The 19,929-nt window shown below is 46.8% G+C and overlaps 1 protein-coding gene across 6 annotated transcripts in view; it reads left to right on the forward strand.

The window, feature by feature from the left end:
- IGSF9B (immunoglobulin superfamily member 9B) overlaps positions 1 to 19,929 on the forward strand; it is a 122,233-nt gene that overhangs the window by 33,847 nt on the left and 68,457 nt on the right. For all 6 annotated transcript variants that reach the window (XR_014151721.1, XM_081843056.1, XM_081843057.1 and 3 more), the window contains exons 2-3: positions 5,409 to 5,606; positions 10,350 to 10,496. Coding sequence is in view for 5 of the 6 variants with exons in the window: in XM_081843056.1 (XP_081699182.1) it covers positions 5,409 to 5,606; positions 10,350 to 10,496 (345 nt within the window). In the remaining variant the exon portion in view is untranslated. The remainder of the gene's footprint in view (positions 1 to 5,408; positions 5,607 to 10,349; positions 10,497 to 19,929) is intronic.

Raw genomic sequence — 19,929 nt, forward strand, 5'->3', positions numbered from 1 at the left:
AGTCTGCAGTTTAATTTGAATCCAGGTGAGATAGGCTTCAGCTTCGTTTTCACCTGCCAACCCCAAGAGAGTGACCAGGCAGGCTTTTGTTAATGAAGTGTTAATGGATGGCCATGCCATTATTGCTAATGTTAAGTGTTGTTTTGATGTTCAGTGCTTTTGTTTTAAGTGCTTATTAAAAGGGACATTAGAATCTGTAATCAGGGCCAGGCGCATGCTGAATTTTGGTAGCACTGCAGAATATAGAGGCAAAGAATTTACCTTCCTGTAAATGTAAACTGGTTCCCTTCCCACCCAATTTAAAAGTAAGATTCTAGTCCTTATGGATTCAAATCATAATACAGTTGTACCTTGCATTACGAACTTAATCCGTTCCGGAAGTCCGTTCTTAAACCAAAGTGTTCTTAAACCAAGGCGTGCTTTCCAATAGCAGCAGGGGACTCAATTTACAAATGGAACACACTCAACAGGAAGCAGAACATGTTCTGCTTCCATGGCAAAGTTCACAAACCAAAACACCTACTTCCGGGTTTGCAGCGTTCTTAATCCAAGTTGTTCATAAACTAAGCTGTTCTTAAACCAAGGTACCACTGTACTATTCCATGACACCCACTGTACCCTTTCCCTTTTCTGCACCTGTACCTTAACAACTGGACCTCGTGTGGTGTGAGTTGGTTATTTCAAAAATGCCAAAATCTCTCCCCAACTCAGGCTGGACCGGGTAGGGAGGGGGAGCAGAAGCAGGGGAGGAGCAACATTTGACATAATCTGGAGGTTCTGAGGCAGAGCTTGAGCAGGTAGCAGGTGGAACAAAATATGTTGCATGAAACACTGAGCTCCCTGGTTGCATGCAAAATGTTGTGCATGCAATCAAATGTGGAGAAGGGAAAAAGTGGTGTGTGTGTGTGTGTGTGTGTGTGTGTGTGTGTGTGTGTAATGCACAGAAATGCACAAGTAATTAAAAAAACACCCATGTAGGTTTCTGTGGATATCTGAGGCTATGTAGGGGGTGGGAGGGGGTGAACCAGGAAGGCTGTGGAAATAAAGGCACAGGTTTGACATAACCCTACTGTTTATTTTTTATTTTTAAAAATGTTTCTCCTCTAATAAGGAAGCTGTGATTTTTCACAGTGTTGGCAGTTAGGGCTCTAAAAATAAATGCTGCGATTTACTGGCTTTGCAGATCCTGACACCGGTTACGCAACAGCAGACCAGGAGGGTTGGCTGCCTGGTTAGACCAGTGAGATGTGGGCTGTTAAGTGACCCTCATCCCCCTGCGTTGGTGGAAGGAGCCCGGCTGAGTGGCAGAGCACAGCCTTTGTATGCGAAGGTCCCCTGGTTCCATCCTTGACGAAAGACTCTCACCTGGAAAAATACCCAAACCCCGGAGAATTAATGCAGAATAGACTGCAGAATTAATGCAGAATGTCAATTAATGCAGAATAGACTGGGCTGGTTGGGCCAGCAGCCTCTGTCTGCACAAGGCAGCTTCCTCTGCTCCTCAAACGCAGAAAGAGTCCCACTGAACCAGACCAGTCTGCTGCTTTCTACAGTGGCCAATCTGACGATTCCAGGAAACACACAAGCAGAGCTTGCAGTCAGTACTTATTCCTTCTGTTTGTACAGCTACTGTACTGACATGCAGAGGTAACAGGGTTATGAACCTTGAGGATCTGTTTTATCAGTGTGGATTATAGACATATCATCCATCTAATCCCCTCTTTTAAAGCCTGAGAGCAAAGGCACACCAGCGTGGTGTTTTGGTTAGAGTGTTGGAACAGGGCCTGGGAAAGCAGGGTTCGAATCCTGAATTCGGCTATGAGGCTCACTGGGAGATTTGGGGGCAGCCACTGCTTCTCAGCCTCACCTACCTCAGAGGGTTGTTGTAGAGGTTAAATGAGGAGGGAGAGAGAACTCTGCATACCACCTTGAGCGCCTTGCGGGGGCAGGGGGGGGGTTATAGTGCAATACTGGTCCATCTAGCCCCAGTATTGTCCACACTGTCTGGCAGCAGCTGTCCAGGGTTTGACACAGAAGTCTTTCCTCTGCTGGGGATTGGAATTGGGACATTCTGCATGCAATGTTCTGCTTTACCACTGAGCTAACAGCTATCTGGACGCTGTTACCCTGAAGGTGGGATTAGTCTGGGAACTGAACTGAGAGCCTTTCTCACACAGCTTTCCTGTGTGTGAATGAGAGAACGAGAGTGACTGACAGACCCTGTAGGCCAGTAATACTGGGGAGGCATGGTAGGTTTCAAGTCTGCACAGACCTGTGTGCCAGCCATGCCATGTCCCCTAGTGGCGGTCCTGGCCACCTGAACGTTGCACTCTGAGGAAGGGATTGCAGAATGCACAAAAAAGTATATATTTTCTACAAATGAGACACAAAACTATCCAAAGCTATCCAATATTAGAAGCATGAGTAAGGCAGTATTTTTATTTTAATCACAGGTTTCTATGGGCATTTCCTTTCTACACATTGTTCTGCTTCTTCCTCAGAGTGAGGCATTGTGGGCAAATTCCTTCCAGAGAGCACCTGCACTGCTGCTTTGCTGCAATGACAGCAAAGAGCTATTTCCCCTCCCAGTTATTGTTCAAGTCTGTTTTTGCAGAGGACAGGTCTGGCAAGCTGGGAATGGTTGGCTGGCCAGTCAGTTGGATCCAGAGCAGTGATGGTGGTGGATGGGCCAGCCTTGCAGGTGGAAGAGGCTGGTGCCTATGATCCATCACCCTTTTCAATATGCCACCTGAGCCATGATGGGGCCAGCCCTGGTAGACCTGTGGTCTTCCCATTGTGTAGTGTGCTCTCAGTTGTGCGAAGCAGTGCCTTCCTACAGCATGTCAGAGGTCAGCACCCTGCCACCCATCAAACGGCCACATCTTGGGGTCCCATGTGAGGAACTGGTTGTGGGTCTAAAGGGCCAAAGATTAGCATTGCGATCTAGGGTTGGGTTCAGGTGCAGGTGGCAGAGACAGTGGTGCAGATATGCCTCTCCCTTTTGTAGGATTTGAGTTGCAAATCTGATGCTGTTTGATTGCAGCTGAGTCTTTAGCCAGGACATGGGACGGCTGTCTTTTAGCAAGTTGGCTCATTGGTTCAGGATTCTCTACAGTGAGTTGTATTGGCTCTCTGGGGCTTCAGACTGTGATGCAGATTTGATCTGACCTTCTGATGCTCTGCATGTTCAGGTGAAATAGGATTTGGGTCTATAAGTGTGTGTGCGTGCATTTGACTCCGGATTCTGGCTTATGGGTTGGATGGAGGTGTGATTCTCCGGTTGCAGTTAGGGTGCACATGAAGGAGGCACCAGGTGTGTGTAATGGATGCCGGCCTCTCTCTCTCTCCCTGTCTCCCTGGGTGTAGCAGCCGCTGTAATCCACCGTGTTTCTGTTTTAACAATGCTGTCACCGCTTGTACTGCAGCCCAGGCTGCGTCAGCGGTTTCCCCATCAAAGGCCCGTTCCAGGGATTTTTTGGAGCGCTTTGCTGGTGATTGGCTGCAAAGGCAAATTGGTTTATGAATGGATGCTGCTCCTGCTACAGGGAGGGGAGAAATTCCCTGCAGGTATTGCTAGGCGATGCAGAGATTCTAAAATAAAAATCTCCCCACCCCCCTGCAAAGAAACACACCAAAACCCATGTGGTTCTTCCCAGTTCTCCCCTCCTCTTTTCTGTTCTCTGAAATGAGAGGCAGAGAGGCTTCTCTGGTGGTGGTTGTGAGAAGCCCCCACGGGAAGGTCACCTTGGAGTGATGCTGGGAGGCTGACTCTGCAAGTGCCTGACTCTGCTTTTGTCGGCTCAGGGTAAATCCCCTCCAGACAGGGGGCGTTTAGAGGATGCCTGACTATGTGCCATGAGCAGGGAGGTCCAGAGTAGAATTCTCATCTTGCTACCTTTATAGAAGAGGCTTTTGCACAAACAAGTGTATATTCCTTTGGACACACAGGTGTCTCTTCTCTTCCCAGTTTTTTTTCTTTCTACTTCCTGCTTTCTATCCTCAGCAGTCAGCTTCATCTTGGAGCCTTTTGTAGAGATGCCTATTTTTTGTGGTTCGTTTTTTTTTATAATCTTGCTGATCTCTCCCCTTTCCTATGCCCTCTGCTTGATCCACCCTTTCATCATGGAAGCCTGTCCCCCTTTGCTTGGCAAGAGCAAAGTGGACCGAGATGATGAGCATTCTGAGCACAGGTTTGGTGTTGACCTTGATAAGGAATACAATGGTATTTCTCAATATTAAATTTGCAGCCAGGTGTGCGTATGTCCCCTCCTGATGGATATAAGGGGAAGGCCCATTGCTTCCTGATAAAACATGTGCTTTGCATGCAAAAGGCCTCCAGGTTCACAGAATAGTAGATTTGCAATTTGGAAGTGACTCCCAAGGATCATCTAGTCCAACCCGCTTCAATGCAGAATTTTCAGTCCCTGCGATCTCCAGCTAGAGTTGGGAGAGATCCCTGCTTGAAACCCTCAGAATGTGGATTCTTGATAGTGGTGTGCTGACCCCCAAAAGAGAATGCCTTATACAACGAAGCTCCTCGCATCATGGGGAAAGTACAGACATGTTTCTTCTCTTCCTAGGCACTGTGTTGCAAAGCCAAAGTTGTACTAAACACATTTGATTATGAATTTTTTAAACCCCAATATCCTACCACTTTAAACAGCCATAGCTTCCCCCCAAGAATCCTGGGAAATGTAGTTTATTAAGGCTGCCAAGAGCTGTTAGGAGACACCCCCCCCCCTATGGAGCTACAATTTCAAGAGTTCCCTCTGAAGAGGGATTGGTTGCTAAACTACTCTGGTAATTGTAGCTCTGGGAGGGGAATAAGGGGATCACCTAACATCTGCCAACTTCTGTTCCCAGGATTCTCTGTGGGAAGTAATGACTGCTTAAAGTGGTATGATGATGCTTCAAGTATATAGCACGGGTGGGGATTGTGATGGCCATTGGCTAGAAACAATAAAATCTACTGTGGTGTTTTTTGATTGAGGTGGGGAGCCTTCCACCAAAACCTCTGTTCTGTTTCTGCCCAGGAAGAGGGCATTAAGGCAGTGATGGACCTTGGGCTCTCGAATTTCAGTGGCACCTTGTGCGACACTAAAACTTGCCCCCAGCCTCTCTCGCTACATTCTACAGCATCGTTGTGGCGCCCCCTGCAGCATGGTGCCAAGTGCACCTGAACTAGTTGTGCTCCCCTAAAACTGCCTATGGTTAAGGAGTCCTCTGGCCTGCGGCTTGGCAAGTACAGAGTGCGAGTAAGTGCAGCCAATGTCACTGGCCATTTGAAGCTTGCTGAGCTTAAAATGTTGTTCCTACTGAAAAAAAGAATCACTGGCCCTTGCCAAACGAGCAATTAGGAAGCAGCACCACTGATTCCTCCTCTCCCTTTCCTTCTTCTTTTTCTCTAGGTGCCCACGGCTTAAGGGAGGAACCCGAGTTTGTGACAGCTCGTGCTGGTGAGAGTGTGATCCTGGGATGCGACGTAATCCACCCACTGACCGGCCAGCCCCCTCCTTATGTGGTGGAGTGGTTCAAGTTTGGAGTGCCTATCCCCATCTTCATCAAGTTTGGGTTCTACCCTCCCCATGTGGACCCAGAATATGCCGGTGAGTCTTCTTTTTACCCCACCGTAATAAAAACCATGGAAGAATTTTTCTCATTTACACTAAAAACTTGAATGGGTTCTATTATTTGCATAGGGTTTTGTTTTTTAAAAGCAAGCATGAAAAAGGGAACCACCTATTAAGCAGGATTATGCATGCTTCGTCTAATATAAATCCACCAGTAATGCACTACTTTTGTTGCAAATTAACGACATGTTGCATAATACACTTGTAAAAAACACACCAGGCTGAAGGGATCCTTGTAAAACCATCACAGTTGCTAGCCAATAGGTGCTTACCACTGTGGACTCCCCCCCCCCTTTACAGGCAGCTGTTCTGTAAGCTCCTAATCTGCAGGGTCTATAGATTCGAAACCTGCAGAATCATTTCTTGTATCTTTCCCACCCCAGAACTTGTAGTTGCACAGAAAAACTCGTATCTTGTGTTCATGACTGGGGAGATAAGATGCTTTTCAAAGTGACCTCTGCCACAAGTAAACCGCTGCATCTGTCTTTACCCTTGGTTCAATTTGGGCAGGCTGGTTAAATACAGAGATCAGGCCAGACTCGTTTTGCCTCCACCACCACCACCACCTCCCTCTTCTTTTTCAGGAAGTTCTTTCTCTCTTTCCCCCTTTTTTTATTCCATCATTTCCGCCTGGTTGGTTTTAATTAAGCAGCGGCAGAGAGAAGCCAGCTGGGCTGTCGGGGCCAAGAGAAGCCGAGGCAGTGAAAAGGAGGGCATCCGCTGCTGCTCCCGTGCCTGTTGCCTTGGCTTTCCAGTGGCAGCAGAGAGCCCTGAGTGATGCTTTCGGGGGCCCTGTGCTGGAAACCTCATGTGACATCCTCGGAAGGGGGAGCTGCTGCTGCTGCTGCTGCAACTCGCTCGCACGCTCATGTGCTAAACCTCTTTGGACGGATGCGTTTGGGGAGAGCCGGGGAGAAGAGAACGAGAGCTGACATTGTGGAGGGACATGGCCTACCTTGGCATGTCCTTGTCCCCAGCTTCCATGTGGCCCAGAGGGCTTGACTCCAGGGCCATCTCAGGAGAGCTCCAAAGACGAGGGTGCCTGGTAAATGCTGGAGGACTCCTGTGCTTACTGGACCGTCCTTTGAATTTCTGAGAGCTTGTGTAGAGTTGAAAACTTTGAAAAGCAAATGTGGAAGAAGGCAGCGTAAGGGATGGAAGAGAGTGGCTTGGATGGCCCTGGCTCTGCTGCAGGCACCTGCCTCTCCCACGTGTTTAGCTGAATGTTTGCTGTGGCCACAAGCAGCCAGGAGTGCCCCTGGCACCATTCAGGAATGCGAACTAGCTTGTTAGGTCACCTCTTGAAGCACTGCAGTTTTCCCTGCACTTGAGTGGCAGGTTTGGAGAGCAGATGCATTTGATGCTGCTGCAGTAGTTCGGGCATCATTTGTGCAGCCCATACCTCCCAAAATCTAGCCGAATCCAATGCTGGGTGTCGGTTGGGCGCTCTCTGTCTGTCTCTGCCCTTGGACTCTAAGAAGAGCTCAGCTGCTAGATCACACCAAGAGGGCACCTGAAGGGGAAAAAAAGAAACAGCAACACACTGGCCTCTGCCATCAACCAGAGGACAAAGGCCTCTGGGAGGCTGCTCCCCTTACTTTCCAGCACAGACGCCAAAGCATGGGAAAGACTAGCCTGGCTCTATTAATCAGCTAGAGGAGGAGCAGCTTCAGGGAGCTGTCCGAAATAACACTTGCCTCCAACTGTGAGTTTGAGCTTGGGGGCTGCACTGTGGAAGCAAATTCCATAGTTTAACTAGGCACTGTGTGAAGAAGTGGGAGTTGTAGTCCAGCTGCATTAGGGAGCACCGGGTTGGTTTCCCCTTGTCTACGCTGACAGTAACTCTCCATGACTACAGGAACCTAGTCTTTCCCAGTCCTATCTGGAGATGCTTGGGATCAAAACCTGGGACCTGTGAAACACAAGGCACATGCCACTGAGCTGTGGCCCTTTCCCAAGGCTATGGTCCGAGCGCATATCTCTCACAAACTCTAGATGTGTGAGAAGCCAGGTGGATAAGGAGGGACATTGCAGAAGCATATGCAATCCTGAGTGGCATGGAGAGAGTGGGTGGAGAGATGTTTTCTCTTCTCCTTTTCCCTAATAGTACTTGAAATGTGGGGAGGGGATGCCCAATGGGAGTGGGTTTCTGCAGGTCTCTGAACGCAAGGAGCATGCAGTTTTCAATTCTGGCAGTGGGAGGGAGTTGGAGAGTTTGTGAAGATGGGGTTGAGGGATGCACGTCAGAAAGCAGAGTTGCTCTTCACTCAGGTCTCCTTTCAACTGTAGGCAAGGATGAAAGGATTAAACAGGGGCTATGTGAGCAGGGTGGGTTTTGAGGAGGGCTCCATTCTGTGCCTCTCAGTCTAGTCCTCCTCATTCTCCTCTTCCCTTCTCTGTTACCTGGTTTGCTTGCTTCGTGAGGGATTGCCTGACCCTGAATACACAGGCTCTTTCTTGAAAAGGGAAGGAGAAGAGGGAACAGCTTTCAGTGATGATATTTTAATCCCCACAAGCTTCTCTCTGGCCTCAGAGAAGACTGGAAACTGGATGCATTCGCTTTGTCTGCTCTCTCTCTCTCTCTCTCTCTCTCTCTCTCTCTCTCTCCCCCCCCCCAATTGATGCATCTCGAGATGCAGTCATTTCCCTGAGCTTTTTCCTGGAAACTAGGGGCTCTGGTGTCTAAACAAGATGCAGCAGTGATGGACACAGTTTCTCCCCATCCACGTTGCCCCTGTCTCATTCCTTTATAAAGCAGGGGATGATGGGGTTGCGTGTCTTACATCAGCAGGAGAATGTGGGTCAGGGGTGCTGAACTTTCCCCTGTCCCTTCCCTCTAACCCTTAATCTGTTTCTCCAGGCACTCTCCCTCTCCCCTTCCCAGCTCACTTCTGATATCAAAGCTGGGAAAGGAGCTATGGAGTGGGGGCGGGTTCTTCACCCTTCTCTTGCATGCTCCTCTTTCTGCAACCATAAGACCCTCCCACCCTTGCCTGCCTTGTATGCAAACAGGGCAAGGCATGTGAATGATGATCCTGCCACTTCTGATCTGGCTCTGAGTCGTTCATGCCCTTCAGTGTTTCACAGCTGCAAATGCTTGTAGCACACAAACGAGTTACTAGGATGGTTCATGCAGCTGAACCACCTAAAATGCGCTGCCAAAGAAGGACTCTTCCAAAATATGCTCAGTCTCTGTGAAACCAAGCACCCGGAGTTTCCTTCTCTCTGTCTCACTGTCTTCCTCTTTTTCTTTTTCTTTGCCTTCCCAGGTCTCTGGTTGTTTTTCTACTCCATTTCTCATACTGCTTGACACCCCGCCCCCCAAGGACTATTGCTCACATTGCTGGAGGCTCTACTGCTCCAGCTGCTATAACCATGTTACTCTGCAATAGCCCTGTCCTCCACAGACTTAAAAGTGGTTGCTGTTGTGGTTAAAGGTTAGCTTGAAAAGCATCCTTGAGGTTCAAATATTAGCTGTTCAAAGCACATCTAGGCAGCATGTGAAACGAAGGCTGGGTTCTGCACAGTGATGGCTGAGGAATGCCCTTCCAAGTGATGCCTGCCTGATGCCAACCTTGACATCTTTCTGGTGCCAGGTTATGGCTTTTCTCTTCCTGCGGGCATTTAATAGAATTTATAAAAGTTGTAAACTTGCTTTGTAAGTTACTGAGAGCTTTGCCTTATTCTGAATCAGATCATTAGTTGGTCTAGCTTAGTACTGCTTTCACTGACCGGCAGCAGATCTTCAGGGTTTCAGGCAGGGATATTCCCAGTCCTACCCAGGAGATTGAATTCGGGAACTTTCCAAAGCAGGTGCTTCACCACTGAGCTATGCCCTTTCCTGGCCTGTGTTAGTTGTCTAAGGCCGTATTCACACTGCAGTGTCACTTTAAACAGTCATGGCTTCCCCCAAAGAATTCTGGGACCTATAGTTCACTAAGGATGCTGAGAGTTGTTAGGACAGGCATAGGCAAACTCAGCCCTCCAGATGTTTTGGGACTACAACTCCCATCATCCCTAGGTAACAGGACCAGTGGTCAGGGATGATGGGAGTTGTAGTCCCAAAACATCTGGAGGGCCGAGTTTGCCTATGCCTGTGTTAGGAGATCCCTGTTCTACTTACAAAAGTACAATTCCTAGGGGTCCCTGGGAAGAGGAAAGAGGAATAGATGGTTAAACCACTCTAAGAATTGTAGGTCTGGGAGATGAATAGGGGTCTCCTAACAACTCTGAGACCCTTAATAAGCTACAGCTCCCAGAAGTCATTGGGGGAAGCCATAACTGTTTAATGTACCATATTTACTTGAATGTAGTGTGCCATCGAATCTAATGTGCAGCCTAATTTTCACGACGTAATTTGGCCAAAAAAGGGGTGCATTACATTCAAGTAAAAACGGTAGTATCATAGTGCTATAAATGTATGGTGTGGCCTATATAAATAAACAGGGACAATTGAAGCTGATTCATGAGTCTTGTAGGTGCTGTTATGAACATCTTCCATGAACCAAAATTTAAAAGTCCTGTGGAAGAAAATGTTTAGTGTTCTACTCATTCGTGGGTAAGCACCTGGGATCACAACCACCATGAATGCCCCACACAACTCTCCTCCTACTAGCAAAATACGGCTCTGCAGTTGCCCTGAACGTCCTTGTGCTGCCCACATTCTGTTGGGTTCAGTTGGCGAACTCTGTTGATCTCCACCTTGTTGCTCTCTTCCAGGCCGTGCCAACCTTCATGACAAGGCATCTCTGCGCATTGAGCAGGTTCGCTCCGAGGACCAAGGCTGGTACGAGTGCAAGGTGCTCATGCTCGATCAGCAGTACGACACGTTCCACAACGGCAGCTGGGTGCACCTCACTGTCAATGGTAAGTATGGGGGCTGCTTTGCCCAAGCCAGCTCTGTATCACTCTCTTCTCTTTCCAAGCATGTGTGGTGGCCTATCACACAATTGTTCTCATGCCATTCCACCACGTGGAATTCTCCCTTTTCATCAAAGCATCTGCTGTTGCCTATTATAGAAGTAGGACCAATCCTGTGAGATGTGTATATGTGTGTATAATAATGCAACTACAGTGGTACCTCGCAAGACGAATGCCTCGTAAGACGAAAAACTCGCAAGACGAAAGAGTTTTTCGTTTTTTGAGTTGCTTCGCAAGACGAATTTCCCTATGGGCTTGCTTCGCAAGACGAAAACGTCTTGCAAGTTTGTTTCCTTTGTCTTGCAAGTTTGTTTCCTTTTTCTGAAAACCGTGCATTCAGGGGGTGCAGTTGTGACTTGACTTCGAGGAGCAACTCATAGCACGCGGTGTGGTAGCCTTTTTTGAGGTTTTTGAAGACTTTGGTGATTTTTGAAGCTTTTCCAAAATCCGTGCTTCGCAAGACGAAAAAATCGCAAGACGAAAAAACTTGCAGAACGAATTAATTTCGTCTTGCGAGGTACCACTGTACATTTATCTCAGGGTAGACCTATTGAAATTAACCTAGTCCTGTTCATTAATGTCAACGGGTCTGCTTGGAGTAAATATCAGTAAAGAAGCCTAATTATCTACCTAGCTATTCCACAAGCTCAATAACTCCCTTGCGCAAGGTGCGTTTAATTGCTTGGCGCTTCCTTGACCTCTCTCTGCATCCCCTGGTTACAGGACCTGGAATTGTCCTCTGAGGCTCCCATGTGTTACTCAGAGAAAGCACATGGAGCAAGCACCCAAAACCCACACCGACCCAAGAACAGTCTAAATCACAATCTTGTCACAGTGGCCAAAGAGTGGGAAATAAGAATGAAGGGAGAAAAGGGGAGCTGAAATGATTGAAGGGATGGAGAGACTCCTCCCTTTGGAGGGGTTGCAGGGTTTGGGACTTTATAGTTTAGAGAAGAGGCGAGTGAGGGGTGGGATGATAGAAGTTTGCAAAATTATGCATGTCATGGAGAACATAGATGGAGAAAAGTGTTTCTTCCTCTCTTATAACATGAGAATTTGTGGACATCCAGTGAAGCTGAATGTTGGAAGATTCAGGATAGGGGAAAGAAAGTATTTCTTCATTTGGTGCATAGTTAAACTATGAAACTCACTCCCCCAGGAGGCAGCCATGGCCACCAACTTGGATGGCTTTAAAAGAGGATTAGAGAAGTCCATGGATGATAAAGATTGGTGGTGGTTGCTGGAAACACCAGGAAGGGAGAGTGCTTTTGTGCTCAAATCCTGCTTGTGGGTTTCCCATGGGTATCTGGTTGGCCACTGTGAGAACAGGATGCTGGACTAGAATGGTTGCTGGCCTCATCCAGCAGGCCCTTCTTATGTTCATGTGAAGATGGTAACAGAAGGAATTGGGTTTTAAAAAATAAATAAATCACCATTTTATTGAAAGAATTTCAGTGATGAAAAAGGAAAGAAAATGGAGAAAGAAATAGTGCAAAAATACAATAAGAAAAAGATAATATAGTATATTTACTGTAATCAATTACATTTCCATACGTTATTATATATAAAATATTATTGTCCAAATACATATATGATTAATAATAACCTACTATATTTTGTATAGACTTTGCTTGGATAAATATATTGAGAAGGAATTGGGGGTTAAAACAGCTTACTAACTGTTGAGGCTTCCCTTGGTATGAGGATAGTAGAGAATAGAATGAATAGAGCTGTACACATAGTTAGATCCATCTGCCTCCCCCTCCTCCTGTGGTGAAATGTCTGTTCAGTAACATTGCTTGGCTACCTAAACACTGAATCAAGTTGACATTTATAGAGTAAATCACAGGAGGCTGTAATTTTCTCTGTAACCCCAACTACTAAATCCCTTTTCTGTTGCTCAAGTGACCACAGCTGTATTCCTGAATGCAATTATTCAGCTTTTCCTATCATGTAGCAGAAAGCTTTTCATGCACTTGTTTTGTCTTCTGAACTTTCTCCCGTTGACTTTGCATTCCACAGCATTTTTTCCCTTGTGGGATCATCTTAGAAGGTAATCCCACGTGGCTGCTTCCATGTGGGGAGCAAGGGAGGGAGAGAATGTCTCCTCAGGCTGCTGGCTGGTGCATGGGCCTTCTTGCCCCTTTGCAGGATGTAGCTATAAGAGTTTGTCTGGCTTAGCAGAGCTGAAATGTCAAGTTTCAGCCTTGGATTACTTTCAACCAAGTGGTAGAAACTATGACAGCAACATAAATATGTGGGAAACTTAGAAGTTTGAGGAGGTAGACAGTTAGGAGTGGAGTCAAGATCTTCAGGACCATGGACAGCTCATTCTTAGCTGCCACCAATTTTGTTTTGATGAAGGCGGCCAGAGGCCTCTCTGCTGATTGCCAAATTCGTTCTTTTATTGCCTCTACTCCCCATCTTTTCTCCAAGCAGCTCAAGGTGGTGAACATGGTCCTCCCTCTCCCTATTTTAGCCTGACAAGAACCCTGTAAGGTAGGTTAGGCTGAGAGGCAATGATTGGCCCAAGGTGACCCTATTAGCTTTATGACTGAGTAGGGATTTGATCCATGCTATCCTAGGTCCTAGTCTAATGCTGAAACTGCTACACCACACTGGTTTTGAGGAGAATTTGCACAGGAAGAAGTTGCCTAAGTTAACAAAGGGTACTTCATCAGTGGCATCCAACTGTTGATCTTGCCTCTGATGAAGACAAACTGCCTGGATACATAATGTGTTGAGTGAGAGGAGGCAGGCCTGGGTTAACAGTCTGACAATAAACCCTTATTATCAGAAAAAGAGTCCCCTCCTCATATTCTGTGCCAGTAGAGTCAAGGGCTAGTGGCCCTGCAAGACGGATATTCCTGATTCAAGGTTACTGTTAGGGGGTCTTGAGGTCTAGGTGTGAATAGCTGACTGGGGTCCAAGTTATCATGGCAGCAACAGATGGAAAGTACCTCTGCTTCCCAGAGCTTTCAGTTCCTGTTTCCAAGGAGGAAAAGCACATTAAGGAAGTGCAAGTGTCCTGTTGTTCAAAAAAGGCATAGCATCCTAGGGGGAGATGGAGGTAAGCATGAAGTTTTGGAGAAGCAGTGACAAGTGAGGTGGAGCAGGTGTGCAGCAGCCTGTTGGTAGCTGGGTGCTGGAGCTCAGTGACTGTTCTGGAGCTGAAAAAGGGATCTGGTGGCAAGGTTTGAGAAATTGTAAGTGGGTGGCAAGGAGCAGTCCAGGCCTCCAAGTTCCAGTGAGAAGGAGAGGAATTACCTAAAACTGGTCTTGTAGGAGGTGACCCATAATATTACTATACAGGGAGCTGATGCATCTCCCATGAGCTGCTTAGCGTTGGGACCAAAGTAGCAGCTACCTGTGCTGAGATGGCTTTCAGTAGAACAAGGAGGTGGAAACCAATGGTCCAAATGCAGCCCTCCAGATACCCCTTTGTGGCCCATAGAAATCTCCTCAGGCCATGCCCCCATCCCTCACTGGTCTTTCCTTGAGTGATATTGCCCAGCTGCAATATATCCTTCAACTGTGCTAATGGCTCTTGCTTACCAGCATGGAAGATGGAGAAAGATGTTTATGCAAAGATATGGCTTTTGCATGAATGAAAAGATAGTCCACTTGGACAAAGGTAAGAGCCTTTGTTCTTTTGCCTCTGGCCCTGCTCACTGTGGACATGTGGACCCCGGAAGGTCACTCATGAGCAAATGCTGGCCCTGGGCTGAAAAAGGTCCCTTGCCCCTGTAGTAGAATAACATTAAGGGATGTCATCAGGTGAAAGGGAGGAGTGTTGATCAGGGATTGGTAAGGATGTCAATATTGGAGGGTTAACAAGCAGCAGGGGTGAGCAGGAAAATGGCAGCTCGTGGACCTAATCCATCTCCCTGAGGAATGTTGCCCTGCTTTCTGGTAACCCATTTCTGTAGGTGAGATACAAAATGCTGGTGCATCCTTTTCTAAGAAGCTGAGTTGTTGACCATGGAGGAAACTGAAGGTATGTCTGGCTGCTGCGGCATCTCACCTGCATATTATCATCAGACCTGTTTTGCGACGCCCTTTTCAGACATGGCATTTAATGCTTGTGATTCACCACCTGCGACTTTCATAAGCTGTGACGGTGTTTGGGGGTGATCAGTGATGTCAGAAAGGGGGGCAGAAGTGTTCCTTGAAAAGCGGAGAGGGGAAAGTGAGTGACCTCGTTAAATGGCTCTGCTCTGTGCCTAACTTAAAAGACGTGCCTGGGAGATGGGAGGAACAAACCTCCAGGAAAATGAGCAACTTGGCCTCGTTAACTTTTAATAAGAGCTTTGCACTCAACTGAGCATCCTTTGAATGTGTGTTTCTTGAAGTATGAGGCATGCTCACTGAGGCAGACTCTGCTTCTCGTTCCAGCTGCACGATTTGCAAGCAGTGGCAAAGCTCAGGAGCTATGCCTGCATGAAACCGTGGGCCGGGGTTTGCTTTAAGGCTTGGCTCCAAGGACATCAGAGGCTCCATTTATTTTATTTTATTGCTCTAATTAGCTAAGCCTTGAAGTCTTGCAAAATGTGGCATATTGTCATGTCTCAATTCAGAGAATGGAACAGGAACCGCTTTGTAAAGATCACAGGCCTCCCCCTGTGTGTCTTTGTCTTTTTTTTCTCTATTGATGGGGAAACGTCTTCGTATTTGTTTGGCTGGCACTTTTTTTTAAAAAAGGAAGCCACCTCTGGGAAAATGTTTAGACCTCTAGGGCTTGTTGAAAGATCTTGTAGTGCAGGAATGGTGAACATTTGACCCTCCAGATGTTTCCGAATTACAACTGCCATCAGCCCTGGCCAGAATTGCCAATGGCCAGGGATGCTGGGGGGACGCAGGTGGCGCTGTGGGTTAAACCACAGAGCCTAGGACTTGCCGATCAGAAGGTTGGCGGTTTGAATCCTCGCAATGGGGTGAGCTTCCGTTGCTCAGTCCCAGCTCCTGCCAACCTAGCAGTTAGAAAGCACGTCAAAGTGCAAGTAGATAAATAGGTACCGCTTCGGTGGGAAGGTAAAGGGTGTTTCCGTGTGCTGCTCTGGTTCGCCAGAAGTGGCTTAGTCATGCTGGCCACATGACCCAGAAGCTGTCTGCGGACAAACGCCGGCTCCCTCGGCCTATAGAGCGAGATGAGTGCGCAACCCAGAGTCGATCACGACTGGACCTAATGGTCAGGGGTCCCTTTACCTTTAGGGATGCTGGGAGTTGTACCTCAGCAGCATCTAGAGGGACACAGGATCCCCACACACCTGCCCTTGCAGTTCACTGCTAGGAGAAAGGCTGCTTCTGAATTTTCATTTTGACAACTTCGTATCTACGGTGGTGCCAGGTTGAATGCAGCCACTGCTTCCTCACTAGATAGGTCACTGCAGTACTGCTCAGAGGCCACAATATTTATAATTCTTCAAGTTTACTAGGATTTGATCAGACCTAATTTTATTGGGATCCCCCCCCCCTACATAGAAACATTTTCACTGATCATAGACAGCTGTACCCCTTAGAAAATCAAGCAACGCTACCTTGGGACAAAGGGGCACTGTTGTTGCATCATGGCTGACTGAAGAGAGAGATTCTCTGACTTGCAGAATAATCGATGCAGGCTTCAGAGTTGTAAAGTGCTTTGGGGAGGCTCTGGACAGTGCTGCATTTTCCCATCAGCATTTTGGATGCTTTTTTTTTTGAATGTGACATAAACAAATGAGCTGAGGACTAGAGCGCATCCACTGTTAATCATGGGGCTTGCTGGCTTTGCTTGACTGTTTTCCCTGGTTCGTATATCTTCTTCCGATATCAAGAGGTCTCTATCTTTTTAAAAGTTAAATTATTGAAAGTGTTAAGTCAGTGCCCTTGAATGAAGTTTAATTGGGAAGCTAGGAAACTACAACCCCCCTGAATCCCAACAGGAAAAGATGGAACACAGTTTTCAAGTTGAGTGGGAAGAGCGCTGTTGCACTTCATTCTGGCTTGCAGCCTCCCCACTTGGAGAATCTGGTTGGTCACAGTGATAACAGGATTCTGGACCAGGTGGACCTTTGGCCTGATCCAGCAGGACTCCTCTTAAGCAGAGGCCTGAAAGGCATCTCCTGGCTCTCCCAGCAAACTAGGCGTGGTTACACTCCCCCTTCATAGAGGTTCACTTGCTGGGAGGGGGAGGTAGTGAGAACTGGTGGGGAGGGTTGGCTGATGGTAGGAGCAGACCTCACCATAACCCAGGCTTCCATTTGAAGATTTGTAATGGGATGTGGAATTCAGAGCTCTCCCTTTCCCCCTCTCACCAGTTCCTGCTGGGAGTTGCCATCCCCAGGGCCGTGGCTTCAGAAGATGGCGGGCGCCTGCATGCATATATCAGTGGCAGAGATGAACTTCACTTTTTATCATCTCCAAATAAGGGATGCTGGGTCTCAGAGAAATGCCTTCCTGAAACCCTGGGGAATTAGAAGAGGGCTAGGTGAACTATAGGTCTGACTCGGTATAAGGAAGAGATATGGATATAGATAGAGATAGAGATATAGATTATAGATAGCCTAGAAAGGAGAGGAGCAACATAGTATAAAACCATCCTATAGCAGTTGGGACTGAACCTCCAATTCTGCACCTCATTTGCAATTGGTAAAATGGTGTGTGTGTATCTCTATCTCTATCTGGGTATCTGGGTGATTTTCCAGCATGGGTCCCCAAATGGGTGCAAAATAGGGTGACGGTGTTGGTCCCTACACAGAATGAAGTCCCTGGAAGGGCCTTTTCAGTGGTCTGCCTATTGAGGTGCATCTGAGCACATAGCTGCTTCTTTTAGGAAATGGGTGAAGACACACCTCTTCCAACAGGCTTTTGGGTGAATGACTGAAATAATTTATGAATAATTTGCCACAAATGCATACTATGGTTTGTATCCATATAGCTTTTGTTTTCTTGTATTTTATGTATATTACATTTGCATGTATGTTGTGTTGTTTGTCATATTGCTATATTGCAAAGCTCCCCGTGGCCTTTTGATGAAGCACTATATATAAATTTCTTAATTAAATGAATAATCTTGTGGATGGCAGAAGCACTCTCATTCTCCCCGCCTCACCAAAAAAATAAAAATAAATCCCCTTGGAATGACAATGTGTCATAATGTAACGGATTTCTAAACAGCCTTAAAAAAAGGGGGGGGGGGATTACAAGCACCCAAAGGAACATTGCTGCTGCAAAATAGAAGACAGCAAAACACTGTTAAAAGTAAGATTGTTCTCCTCTCTTTTTGGCCTCCAAAGGGGACCTTTAGCTCAGCCTTAATTGGAATATCATCCTTAGGGTTTCTTTCTTTTCTTCCTTTTTTCTTTTGGTTCGCCATTGTTAGCAGCACGAAGAGCAAATCTTTTCCTGCATAAGCCGTGACCTTGAGACTTTTACGTTACCATCTTTTGGTGTGTGTGTGTGTGTGTGTGTGTGTTTTCTGAGAATGAAACGTTCAAACCATTTCCAGTGTGGCTGGGATTTCGTTTTTGTTTAACACTTCCTGGGCCATGTCGCTGGCAGCTTGCAACACTGCGACATTGTGGGCTGGAAAGAATGAAACCCACCAGTCTGGCTGCATTGTGGGGAGTTAATGAATCGCAAAAAAACTAACTAACTTGTGTCTGGTTCAGTTGCCCCAAGGGATGGGGGTGGGATGGCAAGGTTGGAATTCTGTGGCATTGTATTTAAGGGCTAATGATGTTCCCAATGCTTGCTGGGAGCCCAAATTGAGGGTTTTGCCCCCTCCCAACAACAACCTTCCTTTTAAAGCTGGGGCTAACATCTCAAGTTGCTTTCACTCACCAAGCTGTGTAAGAGAAAATACTTATGGGTATTACAAACCCTTTCCCCTGTTTCTTCATGGCATAGAATAGCTTTCAAAACCACACAAGAAAATTTCAAAGGCCTTACATCTACGGCTGTCTGCATGGTAAAGTTGTCAGCCTCTGATTCCAGTGTCATGTTGTTGCAACGTCTACAAAATAATGTGCCTTAAGATGCTGAGGTAATTGTCTATGGCGGTCTTTGTATGTGAGGTGGGCAGATTTACTTGGTTCTGGGCTGCAGAGTTCTGGAGAGCTCTGCCAGACTGGAATGAATGTCAGAAACGGAGATAGATTCTTCAGTCCCTGGCGGGCACCCTTAGAGAGAACTGCTGTGATTAGACCTCTTAGTACGTACCTTAAGGCTTTGGGCAGAGGAAGGGGGCATAATCTTCATTGCCTCCTCACCTCATCAGAGACCCCAGATGAAGGCTGGGGGAACCTTTTTCAACCCAAGGGCCACATTCAACCATGCAAAAGTAAAATGTTGTACAGGCACACACCCACACATGCGCTCCTCCAGCATTCGTTCAGGCCAACGCGAAGTATAGTCGCAGTTCAAGGGCACTTTCCAGTCATCAAAAACACCTGTAGAAGGTAGAGATCAGTGAACGGTGTGGCCTGGGAAGAGGCATATGTAGCCTGAGGAGGTGTTTTGGGAAGAGATATTTCCTGGACCATTCAATTCCAGCTTGTTCACTGAGGTCATCTGCAGGAACATCATTGACTATTCCCCACATGAGGTTTGTTTGGTAACATGGAGAAATCCTAAGCTGAACACTTTCCCTTTCTGCCAGGCCAAGGCGGGCAATTGAGAATACATTCTTCTACAGTGGTTTACTGGTGTTCATTTTCAACATTGTTTTGTTTTGCTTTTAACTTCCTGATGCTTCTACTGCATGGTTTTATTGCTATAAACCACTTTGATATATTTTCATGATGTAGCGTTACTCGAAAATTAAATAAGTACGTAAGTACTTCTGTCCTAAGGGACAGAAAGAGACACCCTGAAGGCCACATCCAGCTCCCAAGGCATGAAGCTCCCCAGCCCATATGAGCAGGTGAACCCAGGGCTCTGGGTTGGCTCTGAGCCACATTAGACCTCTGCCTTGAGATCTGTGGCTTATCAAAGGAGTGGCAAAATATCCCACATGCCACCTTTTTACTGCATGGGAGCCTCTTCCCAGAATTGGTCCACAGCCTTCCATAATTCAGTGGGATTTAGTTCTGTTCAGAAAAGGCTTTCAGTCCAGCCAACTCCTAAGGTTTTGCCCCCTGAGGACAGCCAGGGTGGCATTTGGCAGTGTGGATAATTCACATTGGAAACTGCAAATCAGATATATCTACAGCATCTTCGCATCAGTGAGATGTCTCCGGTTCCAAGGAATCTGCCATTCCTCTACATATGACACTGAACACTTAATTTTAAAAAACCCTGGTTTTTAAATAACCTTATTACAGACTTAATCCTCCAGGTCCAACAGTGCAATATAAGTAGAATTCGTGTTCTTAAGAATTTATAATTCATACATTATGAT

Source organism: Podarcis erhardii (assembly GCF_964252035.2).
Source record: "Podarcis erhardii genome assembly, chromosome: 16".
Lineage (NCBI taxonomy): Eukaryota > Metazoa > Chordata > Lepidosauria > Squamata > Lacertidae > Podarcis > Podarcis erhardii.